The 20342-nt window shown below is 40.5% G+C and overlaps 1 protein-coding gene across 1 annotated transcript in view; it reads right to left on the reverse strand.

The window, feature by feature from the left end:
* Positions 1-1266: 1266 nt before the first annotated feature.
* Positions 1267-20342, reverse strand: part of fam189a1 (family with sequence similarity 189 member A1) — a 72384-nt gene continuing 53308 nt past the window's right edge. Inside the window, exons 3-12 of the mRNA XM_076110260.1 lie at positions 17558-17668; positions 15628-15792; positions 10054-10161; positions 7484-7644; positions 5780-5915; positions 3944-4022; positions 3078-3851; positions 2586-2657; positions 1714-2036; positions 1267-1461 (exon numbers count right to left, since the gene is read on the reverse strand). Of these exons, the coding sequence (XP_075966375.1) occupies positions 1267-1461; positions 1714-2036; positions 2586-2657; positions 3078-3851; positions 3944-4022; positions 5780-5915; positions 7484-7644; positions 10054-10161; positions 15628-15792; positions 17558-17668 (2124 nt within the window). The remainder of the gene's footprint in view (positions 1462-1713; positions 2037-2585; positions 2658-3077; positions 3852-3943; positions 4023-5779; positions 5916-7483; positions 7645-10053; positions 10162-15627; positions 15793-17557; positions 17669-20342) is intronic.

The raw sequence follows: 20342 nt of genomic DNA on the forward strand, positions 1-20342 counted from the left end.
CTTATCAGCGAAGTGTGTAAACTCAAACACTTGTCTCTTGTTATCAAATTAAGATACAATTTGTTTTCTCTTTGTGTAGCAAAAAATAAAATGGTGTCATTTTAATGGAAAATACATTTTTGGGGCTTGTAATCTAAATCTAAACCTAACCGTCTTCATGCAATATTATGTAATTTACTTTCAGATTACTTCCGATTTTTCTTTTGTTGATAATAAGTAGCTGGAGACCATCTTGTGATGGAATCACATCCTTCTCCACTTCCAACCCCCTACTTTCTGCATCCTTGCTCAGGCTACACCCATCTTCAAACTCAGCCATCATTTTGTTCACACATCTGTAAAGTTTAATGACTGCATCTCGCTATTGCATTGACAAAATATGTCCATAGACATAAACAGACACACACAGACTCACTGGGGGGGAACAATATCAGTCACACGCTGTCACAGCTTCCATTTAATAATAACACCGCTCTCTTAAAAAACACATTATAGTTTCACCAACTTTATGGAAAGGCTATTGTATTTTCCTATGTTTCTATTATTTTGGCCAGTCCTGTTCAATGTGACTAGATGTTCAAAATGCTAACACATACAGCTGACATACATGATCCCAAAACATTCACTGAAGTAAGAACACAAACCACAAGATACAAACTCATGTTTTATTGTAACACTGATAAGAATTGTAACACAATGAGGTAAGTTAAATAATCCACATCTGTGATGTTCTTGAACCAGCGACACCACAAAATATTCACCACCCTATCAGTAACAATTCCACAAAGTCTGCAGACAATGGCTCGTAACGCCCAGTCCGTTCAGTTCACAGTATAATACAAACATATTTCTTAGGAATACTGATCACACAATCTCCTTTGTCTTTGAGTCACAAATCCAAACTTACCAGCTGTTTGTTTCTTTTTTAAGAGATGATACTCAGTAGAAAAGATCCCCTGGGGGAGAAACATTCTTTTGTTTTTCTGATGAGAAACAAGCCACTACAGACACTGGCAGGCTCAGTCTGAGTTTGCTACCATTTCTGCTGATGACTTGGCACGGTCTCACAGGGCACTAGGAGATACAGTAAGAGACCATTTCAGTTTGCCTGTGCTGCAGTCACACTTTGAGAATAAATGATCCTTTAATGCTGGAGGAGTTATTCATAACTCTACAGACATCTGCTGCACAGCACATGGGAGGCTGCAACACCAGCATCCTGAAATGCCCTCAGAGTTTTGACTCGGGTCCTTGTTGGGAGAGTGGTCAGAGAATCGTTTCTTTGCACTCAAGGCTTTGTTCAGAAGAAGGGGAGTCCAGTGGGTTGGTGGAGGTGCTGGTTGTTTGTGGGAGGTGTTGTGGACGGCGCATGGAAGGGGAACTCAAAGCACCGCAGCTCTGAAGGTGAAGGTCCTCGTGGCCACGCTTCCTGGGACTGCCAATGACTCGCTGGGTCATCACCTGTGCAACAAAACATAAACGAGAGACACACGTTGCTGTTTGTTATCTTATTGTTTTGTTTGTTTTTACATAAACATGGTATGATTGAACCATCCATTTTCATCCATCTCACGTTTTTCTGTTTTCTGGTGTGTAGTGAGCATTACTGCCTCACAGGGCTGCTAGCCAGATATCTACTTATCGTCTTCAGAAACAGGCCTACAAACTGCTGGTTTTGCATTGGACATTATACATTTAGTCTAATTCAGTTACCTGATCTATGACATTGGCACTAAAAATGGCCTCCTCCATGTGTTTCTCATCCAACTTGATGACACACTTGATGTTGTTGACAACCTGCTGGACTTCAGGAGGTAGACTGCAGCTTGAATGCTCCAGGAACTTGGCCACCAGTACTTTGGTGTCTTTGTACATCTTAAAGTCAGCCAGGGAGTGTGGGCGTTCGTGGGAGGAGTGTGTGTGCAGGGCCCGGGATTTAAGGTGGATGTCAACTTTCCTGCCCTCCTTTTGCTGCTTCCTGACACTTATGTGACTGGGTTTGGATCCAACTACTCCCGACGTAACGTCTGTTGGCTCTGAACAGAGAAGAAAAACACGTGACATCATATAGAAAAATCAAGGTTAATACCTGTGGATTTAAGGCTTTGGGTAAAGTGAAATCAGTTTTCTAAGTCAACTTAAGTTTCCAACTTAATTGTGATAATGCATGTTTTAGATAATCCAATGGGACCAATGGGGTTTAAAATGTTATTTAAGGGATATTTAATCCTTCAGGTTATCTAAAAATTAAACATAACCAATTATACTACATGGTTTTCCCGGACAGAGACGGAAACTAACATTTGTTTCAATAAAGTTTGTTAAATTAGTTCTCCACGCTGCCAGTTTGCCCTTCAGGTCTAATTGTAGGGATGGATGTGAATGCGCTAAATCTTTGGGTTGATAAATTCCTGCCATGCTGGGAAAAATGGATTGTGTTTGTGACCTCATGAGATGATTACCAATCCATTATGAACTGGCACGTATTTCCATCAGTATAATGCTTGTATGAGTACTATAATTTGTTGTATTTCAGTGCTTCTTTAGAAAATAAAGTATTAAAAAAATAGTTTATATAATGGTACCTTGCTCTGGTGATGTATGATGAGAATCTTCAGCAGCAGGGGTATTTGCAGAGGCGCAGCCACAATTTTCTCCTGTAGAGGGAGACAAGAAACTTAGTTTGGGCACAACAAAGCAGGCACGAGCTGTTCATTGCTTATTGACAATGAAAGGCTGCAGGGCTGGCTCTAACGGTTAGACTAAATATCAATGAATCTGCTGATTATTTTCTTGTTTAATCAATTCGTTGTTTAGCATATACAATCTCTCTCTCTCAGAGTCCAAGGGGATTTCTTTAAATGTCTTCTTTTGCTGTTACATTAAACAGAAAAAGTAGCAAATGCTCACATTGGAGAATCTATAACTAGAGACTGTTTGGACTTTGAAACATGAAAAAATGACTCAGAAATGATGGCTTAGTTGACTAATCAATTAAGCTCTAAAAGGCTGATCTCTCTTGTAATATATAGATGGAATATTTAAGCTGTTGTCTTGTGTAACAATGTTGCACTCACTTCCTGTCGTAGAGGTGCAGGAGATAGGGTCACTGGTAGAACGGACTATGCGGGCCAGTTTGCGGTATCTCCTGGCTGCTCGGAGCACTCGAGGCCTCTCTGACGGTGAGTAGCCACTTTGGGTTGAGGTAGAGGGGGGTTGCTGCGATGCGGAGGAAGGTGACCAAACACTGAAACACAGCCTGGGGCCGCGTGGCCTGCTAGGAGGGGAAGGGGAAGGAGAAGGAGCCATAGGACTGATGCCGGAAGTTCCACCAGAGGAAGCCACGGAGGTGGGGGAGCACGGCTGAGGTGGAGGGGGGATAGTAACAGGGAGCGTGAGCTTCCGGCTCATCATCCGTGCTTTAATGAGGGAGTGTGTTGACGCTTTAGGTGGCTCCTCTGGTAAATGTTTGGCTGATGCAAGCTCGTCACATATGTGCATCGCAGGCCTGAGTTCCCCACATGGATGTCTGTTGTCCGTGGAATCCTCCTGCTCCAGGTTGCTGAAGTTTTCTGAGGACCAGTCCGGAGAGCGCTCCAGAGAATCCTGTGTGTGTGAGGACTCACTGTAACCTGTATCACTTGGGCGAGCGTCAGTGTTAGGCCGGCCACGATGGTCACGTGTGCAAAGTTCCAGGCTGTTGCAGCTTCCATCGATGGGAGCAGTGTGGCGCGTGCCATAAGGAGAGGAGTCAGAGCCCTGGACCTCCAGGGAGCACAGGTCCTCTGAGGAGCAAGTCTGGTCCTGATCAGCCACCTCTGACACCAACAGGGACGCACTGTCCACCGAGGCTGAGAATAGGGGGAAAAGCATCATCAGCATGACTTCTAGTAGACATTTGACAATCCTCTGCAATGTTCGCTGCAGTCTTAACTGTCTTTACCCTGAGTGCTGAATCCTGCAGTTGTGTTTCTCTCACACTGACTGGATTCGGTGGCCTGCTGCTCCATGCTGGTGGTGAGCTGTGAAGTCGACATTATTAGTGGAGACAAACAACATAGCAGCACTTTTTGCATAAAATGTATAAAGCGGATAAAGGAAAAGGCTGTAGTGCACAAAAGCACCTAACCATCAACACATAAGTTTGGTCTGTAGAGGGCTCTATAAGACCACAATACACTAACACAAGATTATCTCTTTAAAGGAAACTACTGTATCATGTAGAGTGGTATCATTAGATGTGTTTTTACATGTAAGTATACAACATACATATACGTTCATATAACTTCACATCATGCGGGCTCTTTAGCCTGAAATCATCAGCTGAGATTCTTCTGCCCACTGACTGTTCTCGCACACAATCAATCGATCACTGCCCGCTTCAATTAGTTATTTAAAGCAACTGCTGCTAATCCATTGCAGGTGAGAAAACCTTCTGCTGATTCCTGTTTGAAGGACTCTGTGAAGAGAACATCGATTTAAGATGTATAATAGAAATAAGGGACTGAATGCCTAAAGTGTTAAATGATGCTGAGAATATAATAGAAGATAAAAGGATTTGCTTGCACATTAGATTGTAATTTTTAGCTGTGAACAATGAGATGCAGCGAAGCCTCAGCCTGCAGTTCAACATGACTGTCAAACAACAGCAGATAAATACTCAGATGAAGTTGAAAGCCATCATCTCAACATGCAGACACCAGAGTAAATGCCAAGAATTTAGAGAAGAACAGTCGTTAAGTTGGTTGGGTTTGTCAAATTAACTTGTATACTAAGACCTCTGGTCTATAATATCACATTATTCACATTTCAGAATTTAAAATAACTTGGGCTTAACCTTGAAATCCCCTTGCTTTGAAGGCTATCTCATCAAAATTTGAAAGATGTAAAATCTTTAACCTTAATTACTTAATTTTTATGCAATTCATTTATGACTATCTCTTCATAAAACTACTCATATAAAAACTGTAAAGAATCTTTGGCAAGTAGGCTTATTGCTGGCTCTGGATGGCAATCATTGGTCCATCACTTTGATCCAGACGGAAATATCTCTACCTATACTCGATAGATTGCCATGACATTTTCTACAGACATGCATGGTCCCCGGAGGATGCATTCTAATGACTTTGATGATCCCTTGACTTTACGTGTTGCACCACCAGCAGGTCAAGGTTTTCAATATCTCGACATCTAGTAGATGGCTTGGCATAAATGATTACGATGAATCCTAATGGCTTTGATCTCCTGACTTTTCTTCTAGCACCACCATAACGTTAACATTTAAGGTTTGGAGTAAAATGCCTTCACAACAATTTGATACATTGCCATGACATTTGGTGCAGACATGTATGTTACCCCAGGGGAGGAATTGCAAGAACCAGCTGGTCAAATTTAAAGTTCTCCAATACTTTTGTTTATGACCAAATGTCTGCAAAACAGCTGTACTGTGTTTACTGCTAATTAGCAAATGTTAGCATGCTGTAAACTAAGATGAACATAATAAACATTATACCTGCTAAACATCAGCATGTTAGCATTGCCATTGTGAGTATTAGCATGCTGATGTTAGCATTTAGCGCTAAGCATTGATGTGCCCAAGTACAGTATCATGGAGCATGACAGCATTGTACTGCTACTGCACAAGTGTAAAATGCATGGTGACTGACTTATGGATTGGCCTGCTGTCTTTGCAAACAAAGAAATAATGTAATGTCCTCAGACCAGGTTGTCCTCTGGAGACAATGTTGTTTTAATGGCAGAGCCTGTTGATTGCTCTCACCTGGCTGGCCGGGGTCTGTCCCACAACAGACTCATACGGAGGAGGCAGGTCAGTTGGGTACAGTGTCCCTGGACTGTTGATGGGAACCCCGTAGATGGCACTGAAGGGAGAATGGGGGAAGTCCAGGTGCAGGGCTCTGTCAGGGGCATAACAGCAGAGTTTCAATCAAAAAAAATAAAAATATATTTTAATAATTTATTTAAATCATATCTCAAATAACTGAAAAACAAAGACTGGCAAGTACACTGAGCCAGTCGCACAGTCCAGAGTGTTTAAGAAACTGGAACAGCAAGTCTAAATCCATCCTATCCGAGTAAAAAAATACAGAATATTACCTGATAAAAACATTAAGAAAGAAAGGATGAAAAATATCCTCTTGTCCCCAACACTCTAGTACAGAAGATATATATGGGTATGGTATGTTTTATGTGCACCACCACTGTTTCATGTGGTGCCAATTAAGAATATGCAGCCATGTGTGCAGTCATATCTTTTAATTACAACCTCGTTCTCCTCTAAAGTGGCGGAGCATGAAATACAACCTGAGAGTTCCCACCAATCATCTGAGGCATGATGATGTCATGACACATCCCTGGCCCGGGGCACGGACACCATAAATGCTTCCTCTGCCTTGTTTATATTGATGGCATAATTGACAAACAGATGTGGCTTCTTGCCAAAGGGCTTCAGCAGCAGCACATTATATCTGGCAAGACTGAGAAAAATGAAGGTAGTGATGACGGAGGGCTGGGCTGATCTTTCACAACAGCTGAGAATCACGGATGTCGCAGCTGCTTAGTAGAGGAAAATGCTCTGAGCTGACCATGGATGGTAATGCACCACATGTGATGGTCACAGCCTAATAGCAGACAGACACATGCCACTGCTGCTTAATATGATGGATCTGGATTTGAATGCAAATGTTGCTTTTTTTCATATGTATATTCACCATGGGAGATTTTAGGGTGGTCTACATTAATAAAGATGTTAAAGCAGTTTTTAACCTGACAAAATTGCTTAACTGACAGATGCTGTACCAAAGTAGCAAGAAGATGTAGACGTCAACACATATTGCAAAACATTTTGAGAAGGGTTTCTAAAGCAATGCTACATTGGGTTTTGAAGTTCTCAAAATATACTTAACAAAACCTATATCCCAGAAAACAAATGCCCAATATGTTTTTAAGAAGATCAAGCTGCACCTTGATACCCATCTTGAACTGCTGCCCTCTGGGAAGTGCTTCATGTTGGCTTGGCACACAGATTAGGAATCTTTTATCAGATGTCATTAATGTGTTCATTTCCACCACGGGGGACAATACAGCTGCATTGTATTGTTTTATATTATACTGTAATAAGCAGCAGCAATCAAAGTTTTCCACTAAGTAAGGGAAATGATACAGTACCAAGTGTCACTGAACATTTAACAAAGAGTTACATGATTAGTAAACGTATTTTGGGCAACAATGCATTTAGACATGTGGAAAGGGGGTTCTGATTTCCAAGTAGACTTTTGCGTTTAATTAGTGTCTTGTAAACTTTAAACGATATCTGTTTGCAAATTACAATTAGTATTGTGTATTCCCTGAAAGAATCCCCATATCCCAGAAGATACATTGGCACCATGAGTTTGGGGAGCACTGAGCACTTTGTGTTAGCACTGAGAGAAGATGTGATGTTGATGAGTAGTATTTTGCCTCTCACCTCTGTCCATCCATTGAGGGGGTGCAGGTGTACTCTGGGGGGTAGTATGGTGGTGGGGGAATGGGAGGAATAAACTCATCAAAGTCCAGTGTTTGGTGGAGGATTGTTCCGTGGGGGGTCATACAGTCAGCATTTAGAGCTCGCGCTCTGTGCGGCATAAACTGAAACACAGCATAAAAACAACCATTATCAAGCTTTTATCACACAAGATACTGAACTCTTTGTTGTTCATTCATTATTTTAGACCATAATTCATCCAGGGAGACATGACTGCTTCTCAGCTGTTAATTCAAGCAGCTATTCACATATGTGCTTGTTGGTCACTGAACAAGCTTCACTGCAGCAAATGCGAGTCAAGTGCCTTGCTCAGGGACACCTCAACAGCAGCTCTGAAAGCGCTGCTCATGTACTTTCCACACTCAGACATTTCTAAGTGGGACAACTTTCCAGTCGGAGCCAGTCGGCTTTTCTAATCTCCAAGCTGCCATTGCTGCTATTGAGTTGGCTAAATTTACTGAGCTAAATAAAAGGTTAACAGCTCTTGTGGTAGATGGGGAAGCGAGGCCACTCTAGGGGACAGCTAGAGATAAGACACAACCCTGTATCCTTTACTTATTCTACAGTTTGATTTGTGTAGTTTTAGCTTATTTTCATCTACTATTCTATCTTTTTTTACTCTTTTTAAAATCCTATGTTTCTTTTTGTCACTGTCTTTTTATATCGCCTCGTGTCTCCCTGTCTTATGTAAAGCATTTTCAATTGCCTTGATGTTGAAAGGTGCTATACAAATACACTTGCCTTTCCTTTTGTGTCTGTAATAGATAGATTCCACCATGTTCAGCCCCTTCAATTTATAGCTTTCCTGCTGGCGTGCATGTCTGCTTTGGTGTACCGTAATTTTCTACTTTCATATATTAATGTAATAAAACAAACAAAAAAGAACAATCATTACCATTTATAAATTCACCCCACATTTATATCTACAGGTCTCCACAGGTCTTCTTACAGACAGTAAGAAGGTCTGAGAACGATTTGTCCACAGCTTTGATTACCTGAAGCAGGGACCACTGGGAATTAAGTACTTGTGTCAACATGAGAATGATGTTTCATTCCATTTTTAACTGCTGTTTGATTCAAAAACTTTGGATGAATTTATTTTGATCAACTGTCTGTCTCTTCCTAAATAGTCATTGATATAAAAGAGTAACAGCCTTATCCCTATGATCCCGTCCGAGGGATCTACAAAGTATTCATCTATGTAGTCATCACTGTTCAAACCTGCATTCAGGGATTTGTTTTACCAAAAGGGCTCAGTGGAAACAAGATGCAAACAAAACACTGACATATAATCATAACAGCTGTTTATTTACAGGTCCTGCAGACGTGGAGCAACAATATTATATGATTGTATTATATGATATATATTGTATTATATGATGACACAATAATATATGATTGTGTAGCCTATAGAACTAGACTGAGAGACCATTTAAAGGCCTTTGCAGGTGTTTTGAGTTAATTAGCTGATTAGAGTGTGGCACCAGGTGTCTTCAATATTGAACCTTTTCACAATATTCTAATTTTCTGAGATACTGAATTTGGGATTGTCCTTAGTTGTCAGTTATAATCATCAAAATTAAAAGAAATAAACATTTGAAATATATCAGTCTGTGTGTAATGAATGAATATAATAGACAAGTTTCACTTTTTGAATGGAATTAGTGAAATAAATCAACTTTTTGATGATATTCTAATTATATGACCAGCACCTGTATGAATCTTTGTTGACTTGTGACCTGCATGGAGATTCAACTAATGTCTGTACTTTGTACTCTGAGTTAAACTTCATATATTTTACTAGCTACTATTATAGCTGAGATTACTGCTTATTTCCTGCCACATCACCCTATTATCAAACCAAGCTTCACTTCCAGTCCGGAGCACCAATTTTAATATCCAGACTCGTTTCAGCAAGCACAACATTTACAGCATAGTTCATAAAATTTGTAAACGGCTCTTGCATCAAATATCACTGGAAAGCCATTTAAATATGTGATATCGAGTTGGCAATGTTGCTATACCTTTCCAGCTGATGTGTTTAGAGGCATGAAATAACTACTGTTGAGCTTGGCCATGCTTATTTACTTAATGACAGAAAGCAGTAATAGTTTCATTGTTTCACATAAAAGGATAAGAGAGGGTCACACTGAGGACGGTGTACCGTTGAGGAACAAAACCCATTGAGATGTTAAGCTGTTTTCTTCCAATCCAACATATTTTTGAGATGCAGGAGGACACCGAGAGAGGTCCTGTAGCAATTGACCTTCACAGTGTGTGTTTACATTCACTTGTATTTTCCAAGCAGGATGATTTCACCAAAAACTCAAACATTCCTATCCACTATCTTAAAACGGATGAAGGTTGGCAAATCGTTCCTGAGCTGCATGTGTTTATCTAACCTGATGATAGCGATCTCCAGACTGAAAAATGTTTTTTTTTTTTTTAACAGCAGGGTGGTCACTGAAAAGAAAATAAGGTCAGCTATTGACGCTGTCTTCCATCACACTCACCATCTGAAGCACATCAGTCGAGACCATCTGCATACAGCACATGGCAGTGGCTAGAGCACACACAATGGTGGAGATGACGTTAAGGGCACATACGCTGAACAGCAGCTCCTACAGGAGAGGAGGGGAGAGGAGGAGACTGTTAGAGGAACAAAAGGAAAGGAGGAAGAGTGTGAGAAGGGTACAAGAGAGAGGGTGAGGAGAGGAAGAGAAGACAGTTAAAGATATGAACATTAAAGATGTGTGATATGTTGAATGCAGAACAAAAGGTAAAGACACAAACAGCGTTGACGTAACCAACTTCAAAAAAGCGCAGCACTTCTACAAATAACTGGTTTAGTAAGACAGCCACACAAAACTAAGAAGATTGCTAATCTGCAATGTTAATAGATCTATTTTGCAATTGTAAAGGTTAAAGACTGATAAAAAGCATTATGATATCTACCTACATGGAGGCCTAGCATAAAGATTCAACAACAGGGAAAACAACCTCATTAACATCCAAGGTTAAGCACAAACATAGACACATTCACACTCGGACAGTGCAGTGAGCAGCAAGGGGACAAACCACAGTATTGAATCTGTCAGCAGAAATAAATGTGCATGCCAATGAAATACTAGCTCAGCACACTAAATCAGAGAAAAGACTTATGACTGCAGCTATTCTTCTAAAAAGTAGAAGATGATCATCAAGTGGCTCCATTTTTAAACCATAATGTGTTTTGTACATCCTAACAAATTAACCTATAATAACTACTGTATGAATTAATTTCCTGCACAGGAACTGTAATACCACCTGCATGGTAATTGGCTCTGGGAATAGCAACTGCCTAGCACAGAGAGCACGTTAAAAGCAGAGCGGATGATAGCAGCTTGTACTGGATCTGCAGTCCACTCACATGTAACTCCATGCTTCTTTATTAAGTTCACAGGATTGATCTGCCACAATAAACTAATTTACACAATCTCTATAATGGTATTATCATTATTATTTCACTGTGTAAGACTGTCAAAAGAAATTTTGACTTTGGCTGTTTTAATTCAAATAGCTCAAAACAAGAAGAAGTGAATCTAATTCCCCAGCTCTGCAACCACAAACTTACTGTAAACCTACACAGGTGAACAAAAACACCATGATATACCGTATATATATTTAAACAAAAATATATATATCAAACACAGCTGTCCCAAAATATATATGAATGTAATAACATAATTCCTTAAAGACAAGGACAGGAGGGACTTTCAGCACTGGAATGAAAACTTTACTTCCCCTCTTGTTCTCTGTGGCACACGAATCTCCCGTTACCACACAAAAAGGGTTTTCCAGCCTGTCGCACAGATTATTCACCAGATTCAGGAGGCACATAATTAACAGTGACATTACAAAACCCTGACTTGTATTTGGCTTCTGATTAGCTGCAGAGAGGACAGCCGTCTCCCTTGGCTGATATCAGACAGAATTGTCAACTCGTTAAACTTTGTTTCCAGTCCACTGGAACTCGGTGGAGTGGGCAGATTCAAAGAGCAAAGGGCTTTTTAAAGGAGGTTCAGGCTCGGTGTCTTTTTGCCAATTAGATCCCTTGACTCGCTTCCACTCCCTTTGACGTTTGTGATATTAAATGGATCAGTTGCCAGCTCTGCAACTGTTTTTCAAACATGTTTGATATCCAGTAACTAGTTGCCAAATATCAAGTCTGTGTGAAGTTAAAGCGGAGATGATGCCAGTTGGAACGTTGGAACGTTGGAACGTTGCAGTTGGAACTGCAGCAACGTTGAAGTTGTGCAGTGCCAACTATAAAATACAACTAATACATGTTTGCCTTGGAAGCTAACAGTTTTGGAGCTTTTTTTTGCGTTGGAGGAAAGTCTGGAGAACTAAGCACAAGTCTGTTTCACATTTAAAACTCAAACCCAAATCATTAGAGATTGTGACTGATTTTAGCTGAATGAGAATTACAGTAGTTTACATGGTTAAATAGTTTGGATGTTTCTACATAGAACAAACTAATTTACTCCAAATTATTAGTTTACATTACTGCTAACCTTTGTTCCACAGTAAGTCATGGTCTTTGATATTTTTGAATATATGTCTCAGATGGACACGAGGTGTGAAGACTGACATGACATGAGTGAAAGTGAAGATTCAACCTATTTTTATACATCATTATACACTATTGTAATTTGTATTGTTTTTTTTTTTGTACGTTTGTACATTTGGAAAATTAACTTGTAGGAACATGAAAAAGAAAAGTAATCCATCACAACAAACAAAATGCGTGGCGCTGTAGTAGACATCATAACGCATCTTTAATCACAATAAAATGATCATGACTATTTCCATAAAAGCAGTTGGTGTGGTATGCTGGTATGGTCATTTGATCCCACAAGACATGTATTCAAGACAACTAATATTACCTCCATGCATGAGTGGCACATGGGAAGTGACACCTGCTGTCTATAGTCTGACCACAACCTTATAGTGACAGATTGTATAGCACTCTGAGTCTAACAGGGGACTTGATTGGGGTTTCACATCACTGATTCTCAACTGCTGTCTCACGAACCATGAACGTCTTGACCAGACACAAACTACACACGTCTCCACTAGCTGCTCCCTCTAAAGTAGGACAGGCTTGCAGCAGCATAGTGCAGCAGCACCCTGCTTTTCTCCAGCCAACATGGAGTTTCAGTTGATAGTCTCCGCTGACCTCCGCTGTCTTTGGCATCCCCAAGCAGCTCTTTACTGGATCTGGCAGAAAACCCAGCACTTCCCTCACGAAGCCATACAGCAGTTTTCAGGGAGGTCAGTCCGTTGGCATAGGCCTTCAGATATTTTCTAACCTCCAATGACAGGAAGCAGCAGATGTTGTAGGTCCGGGATGGCACTTCTCATAAACTACTAAATGCACAGGCTTCGTAGTAAAGGAAACTCATACCTAGAGTCTTAACCTACAGAGCTTAAATGGAAAAAGGTGCAGAAAAAATGCAATGAATGGGGAAAATCAGAGATTCTTGAGGCTGAATAACCAATTGGATTCACACTTTCAACAAAATCAATTGCTGATTTAGGTCCACGAGAGCAAACGCATCACAAACATTACAGGCAACAGTCGTCTAAAAGCAAGGCTCTAGGTGAGTTTTTTGTCCAGTGTGCATCCCTGCAGGGAGGGCTGGTGGTTTATTACAGTAAATGTAGTTTTTTATGACAGCTTCATTTCAGCTATTTTGGTTCTGGTAATATATCTGCAGAGTAGATGTGAGCCGGTGCATTTCTGTGATTTCCCTTGTGACCGCAATGTACATAATGACATAATAAATCCTGCCAGGCAAATAAATGTAAGAACACCTCTTAAGAAAGTGTTTAACATGCCTGCTCAACAGATATTTAACCTCTAGAAGATACCTTGCCTCGAGCCAAACAGGTTAGTGAGTTACACGGCAAGGTTACACATCCGCCCCCTTACAGGAAATCACAAATTATCTCAATACCCCCTCCCACTGACGATTTACGGCCCCAGGCAGTGTAATGAAAAGAAAAACGGAATGGAAATGAAATGTGTCTGCAAAGAGTGAAAGACACATTTTGCTGCTGCTGAAACAAAACTTTTAAACGGAAAGAAAGATGCTGCTGAGAAATGACTGAATAATAAACTTGGGGTGGTTTAATAGGCTACTCAGTCTACCTGCTGTGATAATTCAGTGCTCCCGTAATGTAATTTAGTGACAGAGGAACTATATGGCAACTGCACCATGAGTTCATTAGGATCAGCGAGCCATCTGAAATGGCCGAGGACTCAGGGAGGGGACTCGGGCATGACAGCTTCCTCTTAGACATAATTCAACTCATCTGACTACTTTGGCACTTAATAATGGCACCAATTCCCATATCTCTTTTAATTAGCTGTGATCAAAATGACAAATGTGCTTGATCTTTCCTCTTTTCAGAAGCATGCTTCATCCTATGAAGTCTTTTATTTGGTTATCAATGTTTTATAATCAATCAGAGTAATAAAATGAATGGATATGATTGTCGTTATCCAATAAAGACACAGTAGCACATACTGTATATCATTCCTGCAGACACTGAGTCAGGATAAATCGACAGAGATCATGCACTCGCAAACTACCGCCAGATCAGGCTGGCTACACACTGCATACTAAGAGGTCTGCATCTACGGGAAAGACAAATGCTGTTGCCATTCTCCATTTCCTGCCCAATTAATCTGAGACTGAACACTTTCAGTGTTTTGTATTTTACGTCATTCGGCTGTTCTCACGTGGGATATGTTATAGAGAGAGAGAGAGAGGAAACTTGGAGACATCAGTTTAGACTTGATGATTCTAGCAATTGAAAGATAATTATTTTCGAACGACTACAGACTGTTACTCAAGTTAATAGTATCATTGTGATTAGAAAAGGAACCAGAGTGGTTCTGTAGCCATGCTAGCGGCTCTGCGAGACTGGACTTAGGCATATCAGTGCATATCTATTCTAACATGCTGATGATCACTGTACACCTGTCTACCACAAAATATATCATTTATTTTACATAAGTTATATATTATCTCTATATTTTAACCCATTTTTCTACTTGCGTGATTCTTTTTATACATATTTATTGAGCATTGTTGGACGGAGCCTGAGATCTAAGATTTTCATTGCAAACAACTGCTTCTCTGTAATTGTTGTATGACAATAAATAACTTGTAACTAAACACAAAGTACAGCTGAAACTAAATGGAATGGCATGTTTAGCAGAAGAAATTGGCCTTATGATTGCATGAAATTAGATGTTTCACAAATATACAACAAGTCAGCCTCTTGGTAGTGCTCGAGGGAAAGTCAAAGGATCACCAAAGACAGCACACTTCAGCATCTTGGGACCATGAATGTCTGTACCAAAATAACAATTGTTTCAGATATTTCAGTCTGGACCAAAGTGGTGGACCGACTCACTGACCTCCCTAGAGCTTCGGAGTAAAAAAAAAAGAAGGGAAATCCATTTGTTTCCACACATCTAGACTTTCATCTCTGGAATGCAAATAACATAAATAAATAAATAGATGAAATTAATTTTCTGGAAGTCAGATTCACACAATGTGGTTTGCTATTTGAATAAAACTGATTTCCTTGAGCTGTCTCTCAGTCTGGCCACACAGATGGATTTCAAACAGTCACTTGCAGTGGGGACCTCACTTAGTGCGGTTAAGGCCAGCCATGACGGCAGCATGAAAACCAGGCAGCATGAATCAACATCTACCATTCTTGACGAGTGCAACAGAAAATGTTGTACAGCAATGAAATATTGCTAAGATGTCAAAAGCAAGAGAATACATCTCCACTGTTTTATTTGAATTGTAAATAACACACCGAGAGTCAGTACAGTCAGTACATATGGTACAACGTGTTGTTATCATGGCTACCAGCAGTTGCAACAGTTACATCCTTCTAAGTTCTTCTAAGTTACCTGCAGTCTGAACACAGTCGATCTCGTATAGAATGAGTTTTACATGGGAAAACAACATTGTCTCTCACCATCAGCACATTGAAATCACATGCTGGCTCACACCCACCTTGAGACGTAGGCGAATGGTGTTGCAGTCCCTCAGTGGATTCAGTTTCAGCGTCTCTCCCAGGTTGTTGCAGCTCGTACTCTGGTGCTGCAGCTCGCAGCACACACACACTCCATCGCTGTCAAACTTGAGCTGGGGGGGAGGAGGGGAGAACACACATCCACACTCATGCATGCACGCCACGTACACAAAAACACACACACGCGCACACACACACACACACACACACACACACAAAAGCACACGCACAGACACATGCACTGATCAGACCTGAGCTTGGTGTGTAGTAGTGATGTAGATCATGCTGGGATTACTTCTGACATAAACACACTGTGAAAACAGTTAAAAAGATAAACTAGACAGACAAAAGATACTGAATATGATTCTGTATTGTGATTGAGAAAGGCCGCTGCACATGGCTGATCAGAAGTGCAAAACAAAAGAAGAGAGGCTGTGAGATATGTGGAGCTACCCAGGGAGGGACGGAGGTAGAGCGTACCTCTGCTATGTGTCCCAGATTGAGAGAAACAGGACATGAACCCAACGAGTATGGGTTAATTACATTGGGGAGAGGAGATGAGGAATGTTAGCATTTCAGACATGACTAGGGGAGGGTCTCTGGGGAGCCACATGAATCAGTGAAGTTGGTCTACTCGGCTGCTCCCACTTTCACAAGCAGAAAAGCTGCTTCTAATGTGTAAGTGGTCGGGGTTAGTGGGGTTGGGTGCTGGATGAATCACAAGGGGCTTCTTCAGTCATGAAAAAACGTAGGAGATCCTGGCGCTATAAATTCAGCTTTAAAAAAATCTGCTTAGCATCTCATTATGAAAATGTGAAGACTGAGTGTTCTGTGTCCAACTACTTCTGATCACCAGCTGCAAGGAGTAAAACCTCAATACACTTATTTTGAAGTGTGCCATCCTGTTTTCCACGTGTTAACACAGCTGTTGGAAAAGCCAGAGTGCAGAGAGCACGTATCCCACTGCTGGAAAGCGCTTGTGAAAAATTCTTTCAATTTTACACAGGTGAGATCTGCTCAGCTTGACAGTTGTATGATGTCTTTTGTGGCTGTGGAGGAGCTCCAGCACATCTGATGTCATCAGGGGTTATATTCACTTTGACTCGGAGACTAAAAAAGTGTCTACTGCTTTGATTCTGACCACGTCTCTCTTTGAGTCGCTTTGAGTCTCTTTGAGTCGCTGCAATACTCTGTCAAAGTTGTTTATCTGTATTTGAGCTATTTTAGATTCTGGCAAAGATGGATGTGATAATCACCAGCCATTAGTCATTAACAGACAAATACTTCAGTTTACTTTTGATATTGACTCAGAGCTGCAGCCTGCTCAGAGCAGAAGTGCCGCCTGTCAGCCTGCCATGTGCCAACATTCATGAATTTAAAATCTTGACTCACATGCAGACAACAACCAACACACACCAATTACGCAACAACAACAAAATACAAGTATTGCACCAATCTTTCACATTTATCTACAGGCTTATGGCATAGGCCCTGCATGTGTTTGTGATGAAGATATAAATGAGGCTACTGAGAAACGCCATTAATTCGCATGTCAGTGGTATTGTACTGATTTTAGCTTTTCCGTGTCATCATTGTAAATGAGAACTGGTTCTCAATTGACTTGATTAAATAAAGGTAAAATAAATAAATACATTTTTTTAATGAAAATGATAACATTATATGTAATAATTTCTTATTTTTCTGTTGTAAATGTAACACTTGAAAGAGTATGTTGACCTGATTCCATCTATCATTGTGTGATGGTCTGTGTGCGTTCTTACTAAGAAGAAGGGGTTTGATTTTTGATGCTTTAATCAATCAGGTTCTGACATTTGATTAAATAAAATGTATATATATATATATATATATATATATACACATTTTCTTTCGTTAAAGTCCAGTGGGTCTCACCAGCTGACACTCCTCCAGAGAGTTGACCAGCTGAGCGTTCTGGCAGGACAGGATGGAGCCCGCCAGGTTGAGCATCACACACACAGCTGACAGCAGCATGAAGAATGTGATCTGTGACAGAGAAAGAAATAGAGAAAAAAAGACAGCATATTGTCAAAATGTTGCTGCTTACGAACACTGATTCGACACTTATATCTTCCCAATATTGTGTTCAAAAAGCAGCTGTAATACCAGAGGCGCAGTGTACTTTGCCAATCACTCGTCAGTCAGTGCTTTCATCAGATAACCGAAGTGGAAATTAGCGCTGAAAAACCTGTTTGTCCTCAGACCTCAAGAGTCTGACTGTGAGAGCAATTCTAATCACAGAAAAAGTTTTCACCAAATGACATAACAAACAACTTATTGTCAGATTAAAATTCTCGACCCACAGCGAGCTATTTCTATCTTTATCGACATCTGAACAATGTTGGAGCTAATGTCTTGCATTCAAAAGACAGACACACATGCACACACACTAACAGAGCTTATATTTCTCTACGCTTTAAGCGGATACAGTTGGCAGTTTAGGTCCAATGTACTTTCACACCAAAGGTTTTTCCCTCTTTTCCACGGGGTAAAGCCTTCTTTTTATTTCCAGGCTAACAGCCCCGTGGATATCAATCCTGTTAGAATAAATATGGCTACCGTTTCTGATACTTTAAATTACAGGTCAAGCACAACAGAAAATAGTTTGTCCAGGAAATTGGAAACCATGGCGCCAGCGTTTTCTGAACATTTTCACGGGTTCATAATTGATGAATTTAATTAAAAATCACAATAGCCTATTTTCAAAGCTTGTGTTGTTGGAGGACATAAAGGGCACTAGCAGGAGGAGCTTGGCGGCTATAAAGGTTATTGACAACACACATACACAGATGGAGAGGAGGAGAGGGGGACCAGGGGCGGAGAAGGGAAGGAACTGGAGGTGACATGTAATAAACAGATGGAGCGATAAGTTTAAGTGCTTTTCACCCTGGCAGAATATATATATATATATATATATATATATATATATATATATATATATATATTTAACCACAATAAAGGATGCACAGCCGGCCCTGTATGTCAACAAAACAAGGAGAAGTTCTGATAATAACACACAGAGGGAGACTGATTACTCCACATATCTTTACATAGCAAATGGTTGTTTGCTGCTATATTAATGCTCTGAATATTTAATTTGGCATAAGGCTTTGAGGATATTTCTTACTATATACATACATAAATGTAATATTTACAGCTTAGCATAATTATAAAACACCAGAGCAAATGCTGACTGATGGCAAACATGAAAAAGGTTTTGCTACGTATACACACAAACATTACCTAATCACTTCTGTCAAGTGCATTTTGTTTGCGTATGAAAACAAAAACACAAGGGCTTGTGGGGAGTATTGTACATTGCCACCTTGACAGAACATTGATTTAATTCTATTGATGCTGCTGTAAGTATCAGATATGACGGATTCATGTACGCTGTGATAAAGTTTGGAAGAACTGAGGTTTCTCACCCAGACTGATGGGATATATCAGTGGAACAAGCTAACAGAGATGGGCCATATGCATTATGAAGTGTTTCTTTTCATTCTTAGACATGAATGTTTTTGAAACTCCCTGAGATTTGTGAAAAGCAGAAATATCACAAATGCAAGAATGTTCCTACATTTTCAAATGTTATTCTGGTAATTAAAAAAATTTTTTAAGCAGGATACAAGAAGAAAATCTGAGTGCTCTTCATTGTGAACATTAGCTTGGTATTGCAGAGGAAAACTGTTACCACTGGTATCCAGAGGGACAGACTTTTGTCATAACGTCCAGACTGGCTCTATATCATTGATTACCAGGTGTGACAGTAATAGTTAACTTTCCCAAAATGCTGCTCCGCAGAAAGCATCTTCATTAGTTTACATGGGAGTGGAGGAGTATTTAACTCGAATGGGGCCATTACAATAACTTTCACAAAGAGGATATTAAAAATGCAGAAACCAGTGACAGTAAAAGCTATCTCACGCACACAAGCCATTAGCTGTATTTCAATGAAACCTCTCGGGGTTTGCATTGTTGCCAGCTGAGCCAGTCGGATGAAATGCTGCACCTCAAACAATAGCCGGCCGCAATTTCAACTGAGGAGAAAACAATCCCTCTTTATCGAAGCTCCAGTGACTGTGGGGGTGAACTGCCATAATATCACGCCGCTTTAAAATAATAATTAGTTTCTTGTTTTGTTTTGTTGCATAATTCTCTTAGAAATCTGTGTCAGATCTCTCGATCAGTCTTTATTTAAATCGGCAGCAACAATAAAAAACACACAACCACAAGACAACAAAGTGATGCCACCACCACCCTGATAATTCACACACTGGCTGAATTGTGCGTTTTTATGAAACAATGGTGAAAAAGTCCCACATGGAATCCTTTAGTTATCCAAACAGTCCTCTCCAGGCCCGTGTGACCCAGGTGTCACCTGTGCGTCCCCCACGGTGTCTCTCTGCTGAGCCGATTGTCACGCCTGGCCCCCCACACCAATGCCTTCTCATTACCATGTAGGATCACATAGCACCATTTAGCAACTAGTCATTAATTACTGCTGTGCTGCCCTCTGCATGTCAAAGAGGTAAACACACACACACACACACACACAAAGCTACGCACGCGCCACTCGGTCGCTGTAACAGCCGAGGGTGCGTGTCATCTCACATCGTTTAGCGCTCACTGCGGAGGACAATACACCACAATACAATCA

This window comes from Anarhichas minor, unplaced genomic scaffold, assembly GCF_050575085.1.
Source record: "Anarhichas minor isolate MPS153535 unplaced genomic scaffold, ASM5057508v1 ptg000042l, whole genome shotgun sequence".
In the NCBI taxonomy this organism is placed as follows: Eukaryota; Metazoa; Chordata; class Actinopteri; order Perciformes; family Anarhichadidae; genus Anarhichas; species Anarhichas minor.